Source organism: Fundulus heteroclitus, unplaced genomic scaffold (assembly GCF_011125445.2).
Source record: "Fundulus heteroclitus isolate FHET01 unplaced genomic scaffold, MU-UCD_Fhet_4.1 scaffold_37, whole genome shotgun sequence".
In the NCBI taxonomy this organism is placed as follows: domain Eukaryota; kingdom Metazoa; phylum Chordata; class Actinopteri; order Cyprinodontiformes; family Fundulidae; genus Fundulus; species Fundulus heteroclitus.
Window position 1 is genome coordinate 3605110 of NW_023396781.1, and position 18337 is coordinate 3623446.

At 40.3% G+C, this 18337-nt stretch overlaps 1 protein-coding gene across 2 annotated transcripts in view; it reads right to left on the reverse strand.

Annotated features, from left to right (window-relative positions):
* LOC105917306 (F-box/WD repeat-containing protein 4) overlaps positions 1 to 18337 on the reverse strand; it is an 82715-nt gene that overhangs the window by 9547 nt on the left and 54831 nt on the right. The window contains exon 7 of one of the 2 annotated variants that reach the window (XM_012852075.3): positions 7059 to 7199. The exons of the other annotated variant lie outside the window; for it this stretch is intronic. Coding sequence (XP_012707529.2) covers positions 7059 to 7199 — 141 coding nt within the window. The remainder of the gene's footprint in view (positions 1 to 7058; positions 7200 to 18337) is intronic. 2 annotated transcript variants of the gene reach the window in all.

Sequence of the window (18337 nt, forward strand, 5' to 3'; positions counted from 1 at the left end):
GGCTGTTTCTCCAATAGAAAAGTTTTCATACTGACATTTATTTCATGATTTTGGCTTTACGGGAGCAAAACTGTTTAATTGGTATGTATGTGTATGTGTATGTGTGAGTGTGCATGTGTGTGAGTGTATACGTGTGTGTGTGCGTGTGTACGAGGAACTAAACATTACACTTATGCACGAACAACAGTTTTCTTTTTCGTCATCCGTCCGTCCGTCCGTCCGTCTTCTTCCGCTTATCCGGGGTTGGGTCGCAGGGGTAGCAGCTTCAGTAGGGAGGCCCAGACGTCCCTCTCCCCAGCCACTTGGGCCAGCTCCTCAGGAGGAATCCCAAGGCGTTCCCAGGCCAGCCGGGAGACATAGTCCCTCCAGCGTGTCCTGGGTCTTCCCCTGGGCCTCCTCCCGGTGGGACGTGCCCGGAACACCTCACCAGGGAGGTGAGGATGCCTCCTGGAGGCATCCTCACCAGGGAGGTGAGGATGCCTCCTGGTGAGGATGCCTCCTCACCAGGAGGCATCCTGACGCCTCCCTGGTGAGGCCACCTCAACTGGCTCCTCTCGACGTGGAGGAGCAGCGGCTCTACTCTGAGTCCTCCCCGGATGACTGAGCTCCTCACCCTATCTCTAAGGGAGAGCCCAGACACACTACGGAGAAAACTCATTTCAGCCGCTTGTATCCGGGATCTCGTTCTTTCGATCACGACCCAAAGCTCGTGACCATAGATGAGGGTAGGAACGTAGATCGACCGGTAAATCGAGAGCTTCGCCTTTTGGCTCAGCTCTCTCTTCACCACAACGGATCGGTACAGCGCCCGCTTCACAGCAGACGCTGCACCAATCCGCCTGTCAATCTCCCGCTCCATCCTCCCCTCATTCGTGAACAAGACCCCAAGATACTTGAACTCCTCCACTAGGGGCAGCACATCCTCCCCAACCCGGAGAAGGCACTCTACCCTTTTCCGGTTCAAGACCATGGTCTCGGATTTGGAGGCACTGATTTTCATCCCGGCCGCTTCGCACTCGGCTGCGAACCGCTCCAGTGAGAGCTGTAGATCATGCCCTGATGAAGCCAATAGGACCACGTCATCCGCAAATAGCAGAGACGCAATCCTAAGGCCACCAAAACGGATCCCCTCAACACCTTGGCTGCGCCTAGAAATTCTGTCCAAAAGGTTTTCTTTTTCACTTTGAAAATGTCCATATCTTGGATCCATCTATTGGTGAACTGGACTTGTGCTTGCTGCACAGATCTGAACTTGCTAAAGACTTCACCAGTGTATTTATGTGAGTTTAATGATCTAGTTGTATGTAGTTGTTCATGGTGAAAGTTTGGAAGCAGGCTGACATCTATCTTCCACCCAATATATTTATAGGGATCTAATCCTTTAACCCCTTTTAGTTTTTCAAAGTATTGCACCTTGGTGTTTTCATTACATTTTTCTCTGTGTGGCCTGGATATTTTCTCTTTTTGTTCAATACGTATTATATTATTTTAGAAGTGACAACAGCAAGACGTAGTGGTTGTTTTGGGCAGCATCCATACACATTCAACTCTTCCACCCCAGTTACCAGAAACCATTGCGTATTTGTCACATGGTCTTGTGAGCTCTATTGACACTCTTAATTAGGTCAGATCATCTTCCATAACCATCACTTCCTTTTTCTTTCTGGACAAGTTATCCCTCTTAATCACAGTAACAAACCTTGATGTGAGACTGCGCTCTCACCTCTCATTGGATAATCACATCAATCCTCTGTTTAAAATCATTTACTTCCACATTAAGAATATCTCCAAACTCTGATCTTTTCTCAACCTCACAAAAGTTAAAAAACTAGTTCATGCCTTTGTCTCATCCAGGCTAGATTCATTCCTTGTTTATATGGATTCCTGCAAGTAACTTTCAGAAGCTGTAATACATCCAGAACTGTGGAGCAAAAATCACATCACTCCAATCCTCAATAAAATTCACTGGCTCCCCTTTACTTACAGAACTCCTTAAAGAACTGATATTTTTTTTAAATGAGAAAATGTGGAAAAAAAAGAATGAAAAAGATATTAAAATAGGCAAAAGAAAGAGCAATGCAGGCCAATTATTTGAAGGAGCAGACTTCATAACTCAGCAGAGCAGGCTGTCGAGCAGCAGTGTTTGACCTTCAGGAGGTATCGTGAAAAATCTTATAAAGACAGTTTGAAATCTCATTGAAAGCCTACCAAGAAACCACTGAGACTGTTAAATCCCCTGTGGCAGACCTACTGTGTGTATCTGTTTGGTTTTCCTGCTATATCAGCAGCTCTAATGTAATGGGTTTTCATAATTAGGCTCTACAGGAGATTTCTTGCTGTTAAAAGGACAACATTCCTCTGTACTGGTGCCCCATGCTTGCTGAGGATGGGGAACTGTGACAAAGTCAACATTTCATGGAATCAATGGAACTTCAGACATTCTGTACGAACTAGTATTTTATGAAAAATGAAATGACTGTATTTTATTATGACTGCATTGAACTGGATTGTATGTATATTTGGATATGAACTGATCTGACTTGAAACAATTTGAACTGAATTTGATTTATTATAATTGAAACTGGATGTGATCATTTTTATAAATAAAATTTCATGTGAACAGCTACATGCTTAACTCCATTGTAGGCTTGCTGTTATGCTACCATCACTATTAGTAACTATTATGCAGTGATGTGAGCTGCTTTTTAAAATCTAAATTTCAATGCTTTGTAATTGCGTTTTTAGCCCTGCTAACTCACCATTCTTCTAAAGTGAGATCATGTGAGAATCATGGGTGTGATTCTTAGTATGATTTTTTTTTTATTTATTTATTTTTTTTAGGGATTTTTCACAGCTCTAGTGGCTCGTTTTCTATGACAGTAGGCTGACAGGAAGGGGGTGGAAGGGGGGGAGAGACATGCGGCAAAGGACCGCGGATCGGAGTCGAACCCGGGTCAACCGTGTCGAGGACTAAAGGCCACCGTATATGGGTCGCGCCCCTTAGTATGATTTTTATCCAGTTCTGCCACGGTAGGTTCTGCAATGCAATCTGAGAAGTGTTTGCTATTCACATACACCTATACTGCGTTTTTTTGAAGACCTTTATTTTATTATTGTTCCACCCTATCCCAATACTAAATATTTTCTTTGCACATTTTTATCTTTACAATCTTTTTGTATCTGTCAGTACTTGGCTTCAAATGAGTAATATCTCAGCATTTACTTCCTATGCTTCTGGTAATGTAGTATGGGCAAGGTGATCTCCAGCTAAGCCAGTCTGATGTTAGACAGTTTTGTGACATCAGGGTACAAAAATAATAAAACGTCTGAAAAAGTACATTTTCTTTGGAAGAGTAATCTGGAGAAAGCCTCTACTCTGTAAAAAGAATATGGCAGCACAGTTTGTGGAGTGTAGATGAAAGAATCCCTTTTTCCAACAAAATCCTGGGACTGCTGGGATGTAGCACATACATAATCATGACTTCATGATATTAAATAATGTTTTGCTTCCATGTTCACATATATCAAAATGTATTTGTGTATTTGTTATAAATGCATTAGTTGTAAAATCAAAATGGTCATCTTTCTTCATATTGTTTCCATGTTTCATAATTAAAAAGCCAGATTTTCTGGATCATTTATGTGCATTGGTATTCATAGGTAGCTTCACTTTCGCAATCTACAATTACATATGTCCATATAGAGATTGTTAGGACAGTTATAGAGTGCACATTGCTTTTTATCTTGTGTTTTATTTATTTCAATCAACTGAGTTTTAAGCCTAGAATTATGTTTTAAATGTTTATTAAAAGAAGGCAGGGTGTCACACTGAGCTCCCTCCTTACATCTCAAGTCTTCAAACTTTCACCTGTCTATTGTTCCCCTGTTTTAAAATTTAAAATGTTCCCTGGTACAAATCTACATAATATATAATAATTTCGCAGTTATACATTCATGGTGTCCCCCCCCCCCCCTCATTTCCACATAAGGGCGTCATACAGTCGGCTCTCTGTGGTATCTGTGTTAATGTAATTGAATGTAATGCAGGATATCTCAGCAGCATCATCACTGCATTGATGAGAATAGCATTGATTCAGGACAGCAGGTGCTTGACATTTTCAGGCTACATTTTTTGGGGATCAGTCAAGTAAGACAAATCAGATGTGAATGCCAGATCACTCTGGGGACTGGGAACAAGGTTGACAGAGGGGGCCCCCTTTTTAAGTATCAATAATTCATACAGACAACCTTACCAGTCTCAGAAAAAGCCTATCAGGGTCATATAGGAAGATTTGGTTTTCTGAAGGTTAAATTCTGAATAAAAGACCTCTTTGAGAAAATAAACTTTAAACACAAGAACAGCTGAGGGGACATGAATAATAATCATAAAAATGCATGTTTGTCTTTTGTAAAAGCAATGTTGTACTTAATACTCCAGTTGAATAATTCTATATATCACCTTACAATTATGATCACAATTATTCATACCCCCGGCAGTGGCTTGTTAATAGGGGGTGCTAGGGTGGCCCCCCCTAAAGATTGCAGTAGGAAAGTACATTTTTAAACATAAATTATGACAAAAAGTAACAGTTTGTAACATTTGTTCTCTCATAAAATGTGTCTAAATTTAGATTTTTCAGTAATCCAATTCCATTTTTGGTTTAGTGATGCTTTTTGTGTTGGCCTAATTTTACTGTTTTAAGGCTGAAGGACTACGACCAGATGAATGTGTATGTATGTTTTGAAACTTCTGGGTTCCACGTGTCTTCATGCTGATCTCTAATTGGTTCTGAGAACTTTGTTTCTGGGTATAAAAAAATCACAGCGGAGAGCTGCTCCAGCAGTTAGAAGTGAAAAAAGGGAGTGTCGAAAAGATGATTTGCCACAGTCGACAGGTTAACAAATCCCCCTCTGTGCATGGCATCTGAACTCCACTCCACCAGGGCCTACAATGAATGTGTTAACTTCTTTACTGAGAAAATCCAAAAGATTAGAGAGGTTGTGGGTTTGATTCTAGCTTCCCCTTGCCACATGTCGATGGGCCCCTGTGCACTTAACCCCAAGTTGCCTACCGAGCTGTGTCTTGGTGTATGAATGTGTGTGCATTAGAGTGATTGGGTGAATGTGGCAATAGTGTACAGCGCTTTGGGAAAAGTGCTATATAAGTTCAGTCCATTTATGGCTGAGTCCGCTAATAAACAGTCAAGTAATGGAACAAACCAATGCACCTCCCTCCATTACTCCTCGGTTTAGCTGTAAAGTCATTGGAGGCGAATGTGGCTGATTACACAGGTTACAGTGGAGCCAAACTAAAACTGACAATTAGAGCAGAAAAAAGTAGGAGCCTGTAACAATCAACCCTGCTGCTGTGGTTAATCACTAAAGAAAATATTATGCAAAATGACCAGAAAGACAAAAATTGTACAGGGCTGCTGCTGAATAACCAGATCCTTAGTTTTAATACATTAAAGACACATTTGGTATGCGCCAGATCTATTTTTTCTTTTTTTGTATAAAATGATAGTTGTCTCTTAGTAGTAACATTTATTTGTATCTGTATTTATTTGTATTTGTAAATTAAAGCCACAGTGGCATATTAAAGATACACAATTATAATAATGTATTAATATACAACATAATATGATATATGTATGACTAGATTAAAGGTAGATAACTTCCATAAAAGATATTAAGACTAATTCTGTTAGTGTTATCTGGTCTACTGTTTTACCAAATAGGGAAGTGTCACCTAAATTACAGTTCTGCCAGACTGAAAGTCCCGCAGATTGCTAAGGCAAAACTAATAAATGAAAGATTGTCTACCTTACCTAAATAAAGATAATGAAAATAATATGCATACTTCTCGTTAGAAAAGTCATCAAAATGTATGTAACTGCAGATGTTTTCTTTAAATTTTGAGCTTCCCAAATAAAGTATGGGGACTGGCATCTGTGTTTTTTTTTTTTTTTTGCTGGGAGAAACCTACTTGTCATGTGACATGGTTGCAAGCCAATGTAAATGAATAGGGCAAATAAAACAGATTGAGGAGCCAAGTTGTGACAATACTATGTTTTCCCCTCTGGACCAATTACACGTGACTATAATACACGTTTTTCAGTGAGACTGGGTTGAAACTTGGGTTGCGTTCTTTAATAAATTCTCAGTAAATTTTTATTAAAACAATCAGCATCTATTTTATTTATTTTTCGTGATATGAGAGGTTATCATGGTTGCAGCCTGTTCTGCTGGTGATGTGCAATAGATTGTTACTGGAAGATCTAATCGATCAGGAATCTCTCCACTGTAGTTTAGCAAACTAGTAGTCCCCAATCAGCATTTTGTGAAGTGCCCCCACAAACCTGGAAACTGAACTGCCCAGAAGGACTGCTGGCCCTGGCCCAGGGAGCGCTAACACCACTGGTGTCAGTTCTAATGGTGTCGGACCTTAATCGAGGAGTATTTTTGAAGCATGTCATTAATTACTGCTGTGTGTTGCTCTCAAAGGGTTCAGATGGATAAGAGAATGGTGATGGGTTACAATTACTGTTTTTCAACCAAACCTTGTTACATTTACCATGACAAAGGACTCAGTGGAGCATAATGTAGACTGCCTATTATTTGTTTTAATTCCCTAAACAAACAGCAATAAGCTTGTCTAAAGAGTAGAAAAGGCTGAATATAATTTTAGCAGGACTGTCTGCTGGAATTGTATTTGAGGGAAGAAGCCAAGAACAGACAAAAATACCAATATAAGAAATAACTGATGTAGTTTCATACCTTATATAAAAAATGTGGGCGCATTTAAGACTATATAACTCCACACTCAAGGCACTGACTTAGTTTTATCAATCAGATCTCAGATTCTGGCTTTAAACATAACCCCTCAATTTTTTTACCTGAAGTGTAACTTGAGAGTCTGTCATGATACTCCTTACTCCCAGACTACTGTTTAAAAACAGGGGTTTCCTTTACATTTAGAGAATATTTATATTTCAAAGATAAAAAGCCGAAACCAACAGTTTATTATCTTAAAGAAGAAGAAAGAAGAAAATGCCTACTGAGGGCTGAGCCGAAGGTCCCACTGCCGAACAAAGGTATCATAGCCGCAGGTGAAGAGCTGGAATGGAGACTCAAACACTATATCCAGCACCCCCGCACCACGACGAAACTCTGAGCCCAGACTGCATACACATGCTAATCTGTGGAGGAGACAGCCAACAAAGATATTTCTCATCTACACATCTATCGACTGCACAATATTTCCTAAAAAACAAGATTTAAAAAACAAACGAGAATCATTTAAAACAGTTGAAACACTTGAAAACTGCTGACATAAAATAAGTGATATACAACAGGGGTCGACATATAACTATGCAGCTTGTTTGAAGCAATGTTTCATGTCTCCTGGACATGTCTAATTTATACTCGCTTTTATTAAGATATATAGTAAACCATAGGCGTCATTAGACCTTTAGCCCCAAAAGCCTGAATGTTTTTGTATATCCATGAGTCTCACTCAATTGAATTCAATTTTATTTATATAGTGCCAATTCATGAAACATGTCATCTCAAGGCATTTTCCAAAATTAAATTCACTCAGATTATACAGATTGGGTCAGATTATACAGATTGGTCAAAAAAGTTCCTATCTAAGGGAACCCATTTGATTGCCTCAAAGTCCAGAGAAGCAGCATTCGCTCCTCCCGAAGAAGCATAGAGCCACAGGGAGAGTCGTCTCATGAAGAATGAAATTCAAAATACATCTTTCTTATACTTATATTTATTAAATTAACTTTTTTTTATGTCACAAAAACCATGAATAGGAATGAGACAAAACCAAAACTGCCAGACAAGAAACAAAAGCAACAAATTGCAACTAACATTTGTGTTATATTGTTATATCAAGCAAACATTAATATAAAACTAATGCTGTGTAGATCAACTCCATTATATGGTAATTTGGCATTGAGCCAGGAAGTTTCCCCATGTCGTCTCATGTTTGTGCTGCTTGTTCAGTTTATCCAAACAAATGCAATCCAGTTGTATTGCAGATACCATTTTCCTGAGCCAATGTTTGAAACTTGAAGGGGTGGTGGATTTCCAGGATAGTAGTATAAGCTTTTTACCAACCACCATCCCAAGCAGCAAAGCTGATTGTAAATCCACAGTAAATTTCAGGCTATCTGTAGGGCATCCATGTATTGCAATATTGGGACCTGGTTGAATGTCTTTTGAGTAGCAATTAGAAAATTTGAAAATTGCAGACTAGAGGGCAAAACCAAAGAAGATGAGCTATAGTACCCTTCAGCAGAACATTTATCACACTGAGCGGACACTGATGGAAAGATTTTGCTAAATTTATTTTCTGAGTGCAGTCTATGGGTCACCTTGTAGCGAGAGTTTATCAAGCAAGAATGAACTTGTGACGTGGCTACTTCCCACAACTCTATTGATATGTCTGAATGAAAATCTTTAGCACACGCTACCTGCAGATAACCTGAGGGTACAGAAGACATGCAACAGTTTACGAATTTAGATATCAAAAGTTTGGCATCTGGAGCCAAATATAAGCTGTCATAAAATGAATGGGATGTGGAAATAAACTCAAATTGCTCATACCTTTCTTTTCATTTAATCCCTAATTTGGAGATAATGAAAAAAAATGTAAGTTGTGAATGTCATTGTTATTATGCAACTGAAAAAAATCAGCCAAAGCAAGCATCAATATACAAATCAGCTGTAGTTATGCAACCTTTGCTTTTCCTAAAAGCAAATGGGTCATCCTAAATGTCTGGGCCTGAAGAAGGGGTTTTGTTGATTGAAGTACATATGGAGTCTTTGGCAATACGATTGGCTTCTTTAATTGGTTGTAAGATACACACTTTGTTCTTTAAAATAAAAGTATTCTTACTTAGTTTGTCTAAGACCAGAAAACAACCATGAATGGAGTGAGATAATTACTTTGACTACAGGCATTGCCTGATGAAATCAAAACGTGGATGACCTTATATTTTCTGCTTTTAAATTCTGACAAAACAGATGTTGTCATCTTTGGACCAGAGTCCTTAAAAAATAAACTTTTTAATCAATCACTTAATCTGGGTGGCATTAAATTGACCTATGGATAATGAAGTAATAACACTCGGTGTTATTTTTGACGTGTCATTTAAATCCAATATTAAACAGGTTTCCAAGGTTTCCTTTTTTCACCTCCGGGATATCGCCAAAATTAGAGATATTCTGTCCAGGGGTGATGCTGAAAAACTAGTCCATGCATTTGTTACTTCAAAGCTGGACTATTGTAATTCCTTACTATTAGGAAGTCCACAAAATGTAGTTCAAAGTCTTCAGCTGATCCAAAATGCTGCAGCAAGAGTTCTGATGAAAATCAACAAGAGGGATCACATTTCTCCAATTTTAGCTTCCCTTCATTGGCTTCCTGTTAAATCAAGAATAGAATTTAAAATTCTTCTTCTAATGTATAAAGCCCTTAATAATCAAGCTCCATCATATATCAGAGCTCTGATTACCCCGTATGTTCCTAACAGAGCACTTCACTCTCAGACTGCAGGTCTGCTGGTGGTTCCTAGAGTCTCTAAAAGTAGAATGGGAGGCAGATCCTTTAGCTATCAGGCTCCTCTCCTGTGGAACCAACTCCCAGTTTTGGTCCGTGAGGCAGACACCCTGTCTACTTTTAAGACTAATCTTAAAACTTTCCTTTGTGACAAAGCTTATAGTTAGAGTGGCTCATGTTACCCTGAGCTACCTCTATAGTTATGCTGCTATAGGGTCAGGCTACTGGAGGACATCAGGGCTTATTTTTCTCACTCTGCTGAGTTCTACTGTTCTCCAATTTTTGCATTATTTGTTGTTATTTTAAGTTTTAACTTTATGTTCTCTCTGTATTTTTTCTCTTCATAGTAGGTACGTCTGGTCTGGCATTCTGTTAGCTGTGACATCATCTAGGGAGGCAGGTCTTCCGCCCTTACCCTCTCTAACACAGAAAGGATTCCTGGATCAATGTGTGCTTCTGTGCTTTTTTTGTCTCTCTTGTTGTGTCTCTGCTCTGTCTTCTCTAACCCCCAGTTGGTCGAGGCAGATGACCGTTCACACTGAGTCTGGTTCTGCTGGAGGTTTTCCTCCCTCTTAAAGGGGAGTTTTCCTCTCCACTGTCGCTTCATGCATGCTCAGTATGAGGGATTGCTGCAAAACCATGGAAAATACAGACGTCTGTCCACTGTGGTCCTACACTCTTTCAGGAGGAGAGAATGCTGCTAGTCAACACTTGATGCAATCTACTGTGTTTCCTTAGATGGGAAACTTTGTGTGATATGATTGAATTTGACTTTGTAAAGTGCCTGGAGATGGCATGTGTTGTGAATTGGCGCCATATAAATAAAATGTAATTGAATTTAAAGGTATACTATGCAACCGCGGTTGATTTTCCAGCGAGGCTCCCCCCAGAGGGCGAAAGTAAAAGTGCACTGTCATAAAGATGCTCAGCTGTTCTGGTTTCCCCGTCAAGCCAGGCGCGGCTGTTTTGAGCTTAGCAGACAGGCGAACGCAACGAAAAGTGGAAAAAACGGCAGTACAAACAATGACTAACACAGTGAAGGTATGAACATCAAGCTTCCCGCAGCGCTATCTTGGCGAGGCGGCGCCAAGCCGCGGCCGCCGCCTCGCCAAGCCGCAGCCGCCGCCTCGCCGTGGCCGCGTCTCGCCAACATAAAAAAAAAAAAAAAAATAATAATAATAATAATAAAACTCGATATGCTTGCATGTTTATTTGACGTTAACACGCGGTTCTTTGTTGTTGCTTTTGCGTGTGCATATAGTGAATGGCAGGGCAAAAACACATGGAGTTCTCGCCGTAAAGCAAGACTTCTGTGTGTGCGGGGCGTGAGCTCTTGCAATTGCAGGTGCGGTATTTCCCCCACAGACCCCCAGGGCGGCCGAGAAAACCTTTGTTCGACCTGAAATGACTCATTTAATCATCCAAAACGGTATGGAACACATTAATTAACTGAAAAATGTTGCATAGTATGCCTTTAAGAGATGTTACTATCACTAGGAGTTTCAAGTTGCAACCAGGAGGGGATGCTATCCCATTCCTTATCAACAGGAGCACAATATTTACAATAATTGAGAGCTCTGGAGTATGCTGCCCCGTAGTAGTGTTTGAAAATTGGGTGGCAGAGGCTGCGTTTGTCTGTTGCATGTGGGCTGTAGAAATACTGTGTGTTTTAAATAATAATAAAGAGCAATATCAATGAATCTAACTTGTTGAAAAAAGAGGCCATCAAATAAGTATGCAGGTTCTGAAATAGATATAAAATCTAGGTAAACTAACCAGTTTGATTTTATTGACCTTCCCAATAATGGGAATGTTAGCCTCAATGTTAGCCTTAATTATTTCTATAAGCTCTTCATGATCAGCTTTAAAGAAATGTTTAGAATTCCTTGTCAGTTTCAGTCTTAGGTAATTAAAATGATCACTAACTACTTACTCTAAAAGCCAGTGTACAAAAATTACTTAGGCAGATTGTCATCCAGAGGCATTTACTCACTCTTTCCCCGATTCATTGTATAACCAGAAATATTGGCAAACAAACATAGTCCAAATAAGCTGTAATAGACATTTTAGGATCAGTTAAACACACCAGTACCACATCAGCATACAAAGTTACAAATTTGATCCACTTAATATTCAGGGGTCTCATTTATAAAACTTGTGTACAATCCATACTAAAAGTGTATGTATTACAAGAAAAAGAAAACAGCGCATGGAAAAAATTATTCTGATTTATAAAACCGTGTGCACGCACACCAGCATGCAATTTCCCTTTATAGATCACAGCTGTACTTGAAGGTTTGGGTACCTGGTACTGCCTCAGGTTCTGCCCTCTACACAACCAGATTCTACCATTCAATTCAAATCAATTCAATTCAATTTTATTTATATAGCGCCAATTCATGAAACATGTCATCTCGAGGCACTTTACGAAGTCAAATTCAATCATATTACAGATTGGTCAAAAATTTCCTATATAAGGGAACCAGTTGATTGCTTCAAAGTCTCAACAAGCAGCTTTCATTCCTGGAGAAGCGTAGAGCTACAGGGAGAGTCGTCTGCATTGTCCATGGCTTTGCAGCAATTCCTCATACTGAGCAAGCATGAAGCGACAGTGGGAAGAAAAACTCCCCATTAACGGGAAGGAAAACCTCCAGCAGAACCAGGCTCAGAATGAACGGTCATCTGCCTCAACCGACTGGGGTTAGAGAAGACAGAACAGAGACACAACAAGAGAGACAAACAAGCACAGAAGCACACATTGATCCAGGAATCTGTTCTACATTAGATGGTAATAGCGGGTGATCTGTCTTCCCTGGATGATGTCACATCTAACAGAATGTCAGACCAGGTGTACCTACTATGAAGAAAAAGAGAGAGAGCAAAAAGTTAAAAGCTGAAATGACAACAGTCATTTCAATGCAGTGCAATACAAAACTGAAGAACAGTAGACTGGAGAACAGTAGAAATCAGCTGTCCTCCAGCAGCCTAAGCCTATAGCAGCATAACTATAGAGGTAGCTCAGGGTAACAAGAGCCACTCTAACTATAAGCTTTGTCAAAAAGGAAAGTTTTAAGATTAGTCTTAAAAGTAGACAGGGTGTCTGCCTCACGGACCAAAACTGGAAGTTGGTTCCACAGGAGAGGAGCCTGATAGCTAAAGGATCTGCCTCCCATTCTACTTTTAGAGACTCTAGGAACCACCAGCAGACCTGCGGTCTGAGAGCGAAGTGCTCTGTTAGGAACATACGGGGTAATCAGAGCTCTGATATATGATGGAGCTTGATTATTAAGGGCTTTATACGTTAGAAGAAGAATTTTAAATTCTATTCTTGATTTAACAGGAAGCCAGTGGAGGGGAGCTAAAATAGGAGAAATATGATCCCTCTTGTTGATTTTCATCATTTCATCATTTACATTGACCATAAATGGTTAATGCAAAGCACCTCATCAATGTTAGTGAGTATTAAAAATGGGTCAGCTGATTGTTTTTTTCATCATGGTGACGTGGCAGCCATGGAGAAAAGGCAAAGAAACTGTGAGAAAAATTCTGAGAGAGGTTGATAAAATGTGATAATCAGAGGTAAAAGCACATATGATTATTAAAATAAACTTTTAATAAGTTATTAAAATAAGTTGTTAAAAAGTAAACGAGGCTGTACTCCCTGTTGAAATTGCCTTGTGGCTGTGCATTGAGATCAACATTCACAAGAGGGAGGGAGACCAGGAGGAATGAGAGGTTTCCTTTGGGATTATTAACGCGCCCCCCCCCCCCCCAAAAAAAAAGAAGAAAAGAAAAACTGCAAAAAGCATTTTAGGAAGCCGATGGGTGCTAAGGGCTGCCTGGGTGTGAGAGGTGAGCGCACCTCCTTTGCACTCTGGGGGATGGGGAGCTGCCTTTCAGCACCTGGGAGGGAGGTGTAGCCACTTTGCCCTGTAGAATGCAGAATACAACGCTCAGAGTCTAGGGCGGCATATTGGCCAGTCATCATTATTGGCCTGGAAATATTTGATCCCTGAAACTGTGTTTCCTCAATTGTCCCATTTGCAAATTCTCCCATTTGCTCGGTCTTCCTGCAGTGCCAATGCATCCACCATTCAACATTATGTATTTGACTGTTTACAGCAACCAAAGTGATTGCCCACACCTTGTCACAATAATCTGTTAATCGGTGGTACATGTCACCCTGGTGATCATTGGAGAGAGGCATGTGATGGTAGAAAACCCAGAGAAAATGTTGTGCAGACTTTTATCTAAGATTTATGATGGCTTATGACCATTTATTTATTTATTTGAAGTGTCCCATACAGTTAGGCCCAGAAATATTTGGACAGTGACACAATCTTCATGATTTGGTTTCTGCATGTCACCACAATAGATTTGAAATGAAACAACTACAACGTAATTGAAGTGCAGACTGTAAGGTTTAATTCAATAATAACAACAGTAGAAGAATATTAGTAAAACGTGTGCCTTGGACAAATCAATGCAATGGGATGCAACTATCTTTATTACTGAGACAGGGTGAATGACATAGGCTTAAATCGGAGGTATCTGGACTTTTGCTCAGGTTTTCTGAAAACGTTTTGTTAGAAATGGGATGTGTGAGTGGAACGGTCAGCTTAACATGAGAGCTGCATGCTCACTTAGATAGTCTGGGACACAAGGCTATGGCACAGTCTATCAGATAGCACCCCAGTGGTGACACATTGATTCACTGATGACACATGAGGAAGTGTACAGCCCTTGCATGAGCGTGTACCTAGACTTCTTTATAACGCTTATGGGAGGATCAGTCGGGGCTCTTGCCACGATTTTTTTCCCTGCATCGTGTCCTAACAAGAGCCCGTCAGCGCTGATGTGTCTGTAAACATTTCTCTGGCTTTCTTAGATCAAACAAGATGAAGTTTAGTTTTCTGTTTCGAGCGTCATATATTTAAAACAATATATACATAAGTGGGGGTCACTTGAAGGGTAAAACAGCTGGGTCCACCAAAGGTGTTTCACCGCAGACAGGGTGCGGTAGCTTCTAAGAGTTTCGACACCAATCTGGGAGTCTTTAGCCCCATTTACACTACCTTTGTTAAACCGATCCGTGCCGAGCTCGGACCGAGCTTGGATCAGTTAACCGTGCCGAGCTTGGTTCTGACGACCGTTTACACATCACCGCTAGCATGATTCCTCGCCTCCCAGGGACGATCTACAGTACTACTGTTCTCTAGGATTGAAGGAGGGAATCAAGCAAATAGAAATGGCGGCGCCTGTAACATTCAGGTAGTTATGCTTGGTTATAATTGTGATACGTCGTTGTTTGCGGAGAGTCAGGCGAAGAAGGCAACATTTGGTGAATTTACTTGATGGAGTCGGCTTTTGGGAAGTGGATAAGACAAACGATAGTCTAATCAGGGCTTACAGACGCAGGAAACAATGACAGATGTCGAGGTTCATCACACTGCTAAGCAGAATCATCACTGGAAACCGTTTGGCACGGTAAGGAAGCTAGTATTTTTATGAATGTCTGAAACTGCAAAATTAGTCAGCTGACTGTAAGAAAATGACACGGTCTGTTCATGCGCTCTTTGTTATCAGAGAACCAAGCCAGGAAAAAAACGGGCCAAGCCCACTCATCGAAATGGTCTAGATTTAGCGCGGTTCAGTTCAGTTTGCGATCCATTTACACTCAAAAGTTATCTCAGTTACCGAGCTCGGACTGGTCTCGGCACAGTTAAAAAAGGGTAGTGTAAACAGGGTATTTGTTAATTCTGGTGCCTCCAATTTAAGCCTGTTTGCTGTGCAATGACCTGGATAACCGAGAATTTGCAGAGCCTTTATGCAATTAAACATAAACAAATAAAACACCACGACTGAACTTAAATATTGTGGCATGTTTATAAACAAACAAAACTAAATATTAACAGCTGACAACGACTGGGTGGCAGGGTTGGAGTGTTTGGTTTTGCGCATTCATAACTTGTGGCAAGAGCCATTTTTTCCCCCTCTCTCGATGTTCCTTTACAGACCTTACAGTTATGTTGTATTAAATTATTATGGGACTACCTTGCAATATTTTAGGTCAAGTGGCTGTTGTCAGGAGTTGGTGGAGGTAAATACAGCTGTTTAAAGATTAATCTCACTGAAAGTTTGATTGTACTGCTCCTTCCCAGATTAAACTCTGTCAGACAGGGGTTGGAGAGGAGCTGACAAAGTCAGCTAAATTTAATTTAATTTTTTATCTTTTTACCTTTGTTTGTAGCACAAACATAAAATGTGCTATACATTATTTTTATCATTATTATCAATGTTGTTATTTTATTAAATGATTATTATCATTACCTCCAACTCCATTGCTTAGAATTTCATCTTTTTTTATGGTCACTCGTAAAATTGCCAGTAGAACACCCTGTGTACTTATTTAAATGGGGTGGACTGAATTGGGTTTGCACGTCTTATCCATTGCATTTGCAGTGGATAAGACAGAGATCACCTGCAACACGCCCACTCCCAATGTGTTTTTTGTTGACACAATTTAGCGCTCCATATTTGGAATCTTTGAATATCCAGCCCTTAGGCTACGTTCACACTGCAGGTCTTAATGCTCAATTCCGATATTTTTGTGAAATCGGATTTTTTTGCGTGGTCGTTCACATTTCCAAACATATGCGGCTTGTATGTGATCTCCTGTGTGAACTGAATGCGTTCAACCTAAGTGTCCAGCATGCGCACTCGAGGACATGATGACGTCACACGTAGCAAGCGTTCTCAGTGTTTGCGGAAGTAAACATGGATTATAATGCTGGCGCGCATTTTGCGGTCATTAATTTCTTTTCTAACCGGAGCTTTCTCTCCACTGACTGCTCTCCTCATTGTTGTCCGCTATGAGTGTCGTCTTTTTTCTTGCTTCTGCATAGCAGGACGCAGAATAGTGACGTTTGTCGAGTATCAGTGACGTACAGGTCGGATAAATGCAACCTGGCCGTACAGACACAGGTCGCATTTGAAAAGATCAGATACGTATCGGATTCAGGACCATATATATATCCAAGTGGCCTCGGTCGCATTTGAAAAAATCTGTGTTGTTCAGACTGTCATAAAAAGATCAGATACAGGTCGCATATGGGCAAAAAAAATCAGAATTATTCACTTCAGGCTGCAGTGTGAACGTAGCCTTAGTGTCACTAAAGCACTGCTTATTGTCTATTTTAAATGTAAAGCAACCGAAAATGCAGTTAAAGCTTTTTAAATAGCACACTAAATGTGACCTAAGCCATGTTGATTGCCTATTTTAACTGTAGGGACCCAAAAATGTAGTTATATGAACTGAATGATTCAATGAAAAAATCTTTTGAACAAATCATTTTGTTCAATTGATTCCAGCGATTCAGTACGCTCAAAGAACTGCCATTCCCATCAGGAATCCTAAAAAACGTTACTGTAGTAAACAAATAAAACTGTGAAAAGAAAGGTCTTGCTGCTTATTTTACAAATGTGGTAAAACAGTTTTGACAGATCTGTAGGGAACCCTAAAGAGACTGTTAGTTTGTGTCTTTTAGTTGTGTTTCCAACCAGGAGTTTAACCTCAATTAGCACAGATTCCTTCAAGATTTCCATCAGCTACTCAGTCTATTTAAAAGGAACCAAGATGCTGTTGGGTAGTTTGAAATTGCTGTGTGCAGGCTGTGAAGCTCAGAAAGAAGATTATAGAGAGCCACATTATGACCGATGCTATTAAACCATCTCCAAGCAGTTTCATCTTCCTGTGACGATAGTGTTAATATTATTAAACGGTCTAAGATTTATTGGACTGTGGTCAGCCCAGGCATCCTGGAGCTAAATCTACTGCCCCTGTGAGACAAAGAGCTCAGCTCCACCCACAGGACATGGGTCCTACAACAAGACAGTGATCCAAAACCAACAGCTAAATGCACTGAAGAATGGATAATAAGAAACATGGGCAAGTTTCCCTCACCGTGTCATAAGCCTGGCAGGTCGCCCCACAATCTCCGCTGCCCCGTCCCACCAGGCTAAGCGTTGTTGGATTATTTTGAATGCCTCCATGTTTGACAGCAACACAAAACAGTCAGTAAAGTTCCCGCCTGGGAGAATATCTCCCGGTCAACCTATGCTAATGCTAGCTGGTATTAGCTTGACGCACAACGGTAAACTAGTTGATGGGCTGCGCACCTCCTTCTAGCTGTATACCGCAATGCTCCCTGCGTTTCTGTTACCCTCACCCGCAACCTACCATGGTTTAAAAGACCAATTTCTCAGCAGGATCTTGAGAAATAACACTCATCGTTTATCTTTAGTCAAACTGATTATTGCAATGGTTTCTGCACAGGTCTGTCTAAAAAGTTGATCACACAGCTGCAGCTGATCCAGCACGCTGCTGCCTGCATCCTCACTACAACTAAGAAGATAGAGCACATCACTCCAGTTCGGTAGTACTTCTGTTAGTTTATAAATAAATCACTGGCTAGCTTAGCACCTAAACACATTTTAATGATTTTTTTTGGCGTATCAACCTTCTAGAACACTCAGGTCTTCTGGTTCAAATCTACTCTGCATCCCCAGAACTAGAACCAAAACGGAGAAGCAGCATTGAGTTTTTATGGTCCTCTAATCTATTACAAACTCCCAGAAGACTGTAAGTGCTGAAACCCTGAGGGTCATTACGACAAGGTTAGACACATTTGTTTATAGTTACCTTTGAATATTCTATTTAAACATTTAAAACATTGATTTCAGTTTGTAGTTCAACTTTACTTT